Raw genomic sequence first — 4787 nt, forward strand, 5'->3', positions numbered from 1 at the left:
GGCGGGGTCTGCCCGCCACACTGGGAGTCCGGTCGCAGAAAGGAGCTGGCAGGTGCCGGGGCGGAGGGCGGGGCAGAGCCACCCAGGCCCCTGGGCAGCAGCTCCCCCAGCCCTTCACCCGCCCCCAGAGCCCCAAGACACCCCGCGCCGGACAGAGACCCGGCGCAGGGCCCCCGCCGCACTCCGGGGTCAGAGAGGAGGAGCGAGGGCGGCCCGGAGTCCCCTTCCCTTCTGCTCGCGCCATTCCCATCACTGCAAGCACAAGCACAGGCGCTGGGCGTGTTCTGGCTCCTGGCCTCATGTGTGTCGGGAACGCGACTGAGGGGCAGCGGTGGGTTGACCACTTTCCGAGCAAGTGGCGTGAACCCCTCTCCCCGCTCCCCCAGGCCCTGTCTGTGAGGTTCCACCGCGGGCCCCGCCACCCTGTGGGTTATCGGACTGGGCACCGAGGGAGGGAGGCCTGGGGGCGGGGGCTGGGTGGGACCAGCGCCCCTCCCGTCGGGGCCCCTACCGTAGAGCTTGAAGTCTGTTATCGGGGAGAGCGCAGAGCCACAGGTGAAAACCGGGCCTTGATTCTCGCCCTTCGCTGGGAGGATGTAAGTGCTCAGGTACCCACCGTAATCCTGGGAACGAGAAGGCAGAGAGAAGGGCAGGGGCAAAGTCAGTAACTCACCCATGAAAACAGCCTCAGACAATGAGGTCAGTGGCTCAAGCAACCACTGTCACCTAGTTCGTTTTTCTAAAAAAAATTTAACGTTGAAAAATTATAAGGGAGGTAAAAAGATGAAAGCAAATGCCTTTCCAGCTAAATATATCGTGAGGCAAGTATACCCCTCCTGGGCCTCGTGTTCAAGTGACACGAGGATGAAACATGGCGGTGACTGTGGAGGGTGACTGGGGACTGGAGTGAGGCGTGTGGTGTGGGACGGCTGTCCAGCGTTCTGACGCAGTGCTCCCTGCTGCCTCTCCCTTGCCTACAGGCAGAGCCAACCCGCTTTCTGTGATTCTGAGGGCGGGCCCATGAGGAGCCAATGTCAAAGGGCTCCAGCACTGGTCGCCAGGATGCTCAGCTCAGGGGTCTGCCCGGGACAGACGTCCGCACATGTCGTGTACGTGGGTCAGTCCTTCATTTCCTGTACTGCCCTTATTTGGGGCTGACATGAAAGACCCCAATTTCAACGTGAGCCTTCCAGAGAGAGCAAAGCATTACACCGTATCTGCCGTGGGTGCTGGCTGGTCCAGATGCACCTGTTTCCTGCAAGACCCAAAGGGAAGGGGGCACAGATGTGACGTCTTGCTGAGCAAAGGTGGGCAAGGAGAGGAGCAAAGGCCCAGAGAACCAGGGTGTGGCACGGAGACTGTCAAAGGTGTGGGTGAGTGTGAGTGCGTGTGCTGAGGTGAGAGGGTGGCGTGTGTAGAACCCACATACCTGATGGAGACTGTCGTGTCCATGCCATGCCAAACTCCCTATAGAATTAACTGTTTTTGATCAATATATTTAAGTTTGTTACATTATAATAGTGCTCCTTCAGTAGAACAGGAATATCTTAAAGACAATAACAGTCTTTTTGGTTTCTGGCAAATAATATTCATGGTCAATGGAATCTCCAAGCCTTACCAGTCATTCTGCAGTTTGTTTTTTAAAATGTGTTGACTGACAACATCAAATGCTGGTGAGGATGCAGAGCAACAGGAACTCTCATTCGTTGCTGGTGGGAATGCAATGTGGTACAAACACTATGGAGACAGTTCGGTGGTTTCTTACAAAACTAAACGTCCCCTCACCATATGATCCCGTGACTGCACTCCTTGGTATTTACTCTAAGAAGCTGAAAACTTATATCCACACAAAAACCTGCACATGGATGACCAGAGCAGCTTTGTTCGTAATTGTCGAAACTTGGAAGCAACCAAGATGCCCTTCAGTAGGCAAGTGGATGAACTGTGGTGCATCCAGGCAGTGGATTATCTGGTGCTAAAAAGAGATGAGCTATGACGCTATGGGAAGATCTGGAGGAACCTTAAATGCTAAGTGAGAGAAGCCATCTGAGAAGGCTCCACACTATGCGATTCTGACTCTGTGACACTCTGGAAAAGGCACAGCTGTGGAGACGGTAAAAAGAAGTGGCTGCTGGGGGAGGGGAGAGCCTGCTCTGCACGACCTCGTGATGATGGAGACACGCCATCACACATTTGTCCAAAGCCACAGAAGGTACAACCTCAAGAGGGATCCCTGATGTAAACTCTGGGTTCTGGGTGATGATGTGACAGTGCAGGTTTGTCAACCGTAACAAAGGTACCAGATGGTGGGGTTTGATAGTGGGGGAGCCCGTGCATGCTGGGGGGAGCAGGGGGAATTCTCTCAAGCGTGCTGTGAACCTGAAACTGCCGAATGCCCGTCAGCTAAAGGAATCAATGGCTTATTGCCTTGGAGGGGATGCAATCACAGAGTCCACAACCCTGTATGTGAGGCGCCATTCAAAGAGGCGGGGACCCATCAGGCAGAGTGGATAAGGGTGGTGACCAGCAAACAGCACCACACACATCCTCGGCCTGTCTCAGGGATGGGGGTGTGGGCTGCGTTCTGAAGGACGTGTGGGCCCCCGTCCACACAGCACACGACGCCCAGGCAGCTGAATCTCCCACTTGTCCAGAAAGCCTCTTCACGGCTCCCTGACTCCTGCGTCTGCGTCCACAGTGACCTTTGAAAGGTCCAGGCGCAGGGGCCATGCTCAGGTGCCCACGTGGAAAGCAGCCAGAGGAGGGAGGCCAAGCTCCCAGGAGCAGAGGGTGTGTTTTGGGAAGAGCCGAGACTGGACAGAGGCTGACCTGGGCCTGGGCGCCCTGCCCTGAGCCGTGGTCAGTCTGTGGGGCAGTAACTTTCCCATGGGGATGGGAGGTAAGAGCTGACGCCCCAAGTTATGCTGTAAGTGATCCAACTGGCTCTGAGCTTCGCAGGCTGGGAGTGGCCTCCGCCAGCACAGAATGAGCCCTAGGACTCGGCGTCCAGGCTCTGATCCGTCCCCTGGGCCCTCCCTTTGCTGCTGCACCTCCCGGGCGGGTGTGGGATACACAGCACGCGTGCTGGGACCTCCACAGGGCGATCCCTCGTCTCAGATGCACACGGCTCCCTCGAAACCTTGGGCTCAGAGGTGATGACGTAACAGGTATCTCTCCGGTTACCTGTTCAAACCTCCACCTGCCATGGGGTCACTGCAAGGCCCCTCTGCAGGACCTGTTCCCTCAGAGGGAAGATGGGTCTGTGTCTATCTCTCTGTGCTCCTGCCTTGAGACCAAGAGCCCGCGGGTCCAGGCCACCTCACAACGGGGGGGGGGGGGGGGGCAGGGGGGGAGCGGGGGGGGGGGCCAAGGCGATAGGAGGTGGTCCTCCAGGGACCCAACTCCAAGCCACGACCCCACCACACCTGGCTACGGACCTCGGACGTGGGCCACCCCGTGGAAGCTTCTCTGGTTTGACAGTTCAGTGCACGAACCTCCCCACCTCCTCCCTACCAGGTAAGTGAACCTGCTAAATTAACGTGGCTACTGCACAGAAAGACATAGAGAAATAAAGACTCCTGTCTCCCCTTCTTTCCTGGGGTACCACCCCTAGAGCCATGGCAGGCCTGTCTGAAAAGTAATTAGGAGCCTCAGAGAGCACTCCCACAAGGATCTGGCTTCTTTTTATCTTTCCTTCCAGATAGTGTGAAAAGAAACATTGATACATGAGCTGCTCAGATGAGGGCTCCCTGTGCTGGAATCACTGAACATCTTGAGTTATTTGTAGTGAGGTGGACGGACCCAGAGTCTGTCATACAGAGTGAAGTAAGTCAGAAAGAGAAAAACAAATACCGTATGCTCACACATATATATGGAATCTTTAAAAAAAAAATGGTTCTGAAGAACCTAGGGGCAGGACAGGAATAAAGACGCAGATGTAGAGAATGGACTTGAGGATATGGGGAGGGGAAAGGGTGAGCTGTGACAAAGCGAGAGAGCGGCATGGACATATATACGCTACCAAACGTAAGGTAGCTAGCTAGTGAGAAGCAGCCGCATAGCACAGGGAGATCAGCTTGGTGCTTTGTGACCACCTAGAGGGGTGGGATAGGGAGGGGGAGAGGGAGGGAGACGCAAGAGGGAGGGGATATGGGGATATATGTATATGTATAGCTGATTCACGTTGTTATACAGCAGAGACTAACACACCATTGTAAAGCAATTATACTCCAATAAAGATGTTTAAAAAAAAAAAAAAAAAAGGCTCGCAGGCGGCTGGAGCAGAGATGTTCCTAGTGAATCAGGGTCAGGCCTGGGGGTGGTGCAGGTCAGGGTCTGAGCAGGGGGCGTGCAAAGAGGGGCCACAGCAACCTCACCTTCCCAAACACGGCCACGCGTGTCTTGTCAATGTACTGCTCCTTCAGCATCATCCTGCAAGATCAAGGAGACAGGGGGGTTAGTGCGCGCCACGGCTGAGTCGTGCAACCCTGGGGTCTAGAGCCGTGTTCTCCAACCATTTCAAGGATGAAAACCCCTACTTTAATCAAAGGAAATATTGGAATTCTAATATCACTGGTCATTGCTTTTACTTTACGGAAAACGCAAAACGCCCCTGCCATCACTGTGGGGCGGCCAGGCGTGTAAAGCTTGCTGGTTGAGAACCAGGAACGCGCAGCAGCAGAGGCTGTTCTGGAGACTCACAGGCCCGCCTGGGTCCCCGTCTCCCTCACTTGGACCACGTCGTGACTCCCAGCCACCAGGCTCTGGGAGGGTCCTCCGGGATCAGC

At 55.4% G+C, this 4787-nt stretch overlaps 1 protein-coding gene across 2 annotated transcripts in view; it reads right to left on the reverse strand.

Moving 5' to 3' along the window:
• DPP6 (dipeptidyl peptidase like 6) overlaps positions 1 to 4787 on the reverse strand; it is an 800631-nt gene that overhangs the window by 4711 nt on the left and 791133 nt on the right. For both annotated transcript variants that reach the window (XM_007457181.1, XM_007457180.1), the window contains exons 21-22: positions 4377 to 4431; positions 512 to 623 (exon numbers count right to left, since the gene is read on the reverse strand). In XM_007457181.1, coding sequence (XP_007457243.1) covers positions 512 to 623; positions 4377 to 4431 — 167 coding nt within the window. The remainder of the gene's footprint in view (positions 1 to 511; positions 624 to 4376; positions 4432 to 4787) is intronic.

The sequence above is a fragment of the Lipotes vexillifer genome, unplaced genomic scaffold, assembly GCF_000442215.2.
Source record: "Lipotes vexillifer unplaced genomic scaffold, Lipotes_vexillifer_v1.1 scaffold944, whole genome shotgun sequence".
NCBI classification, from domain to species: Eukaryota; Metazoa; Chordata; class Mammalia; order Artiodactyla; family Lipotidae; genus Lipotes; species Lipotes vexillifer.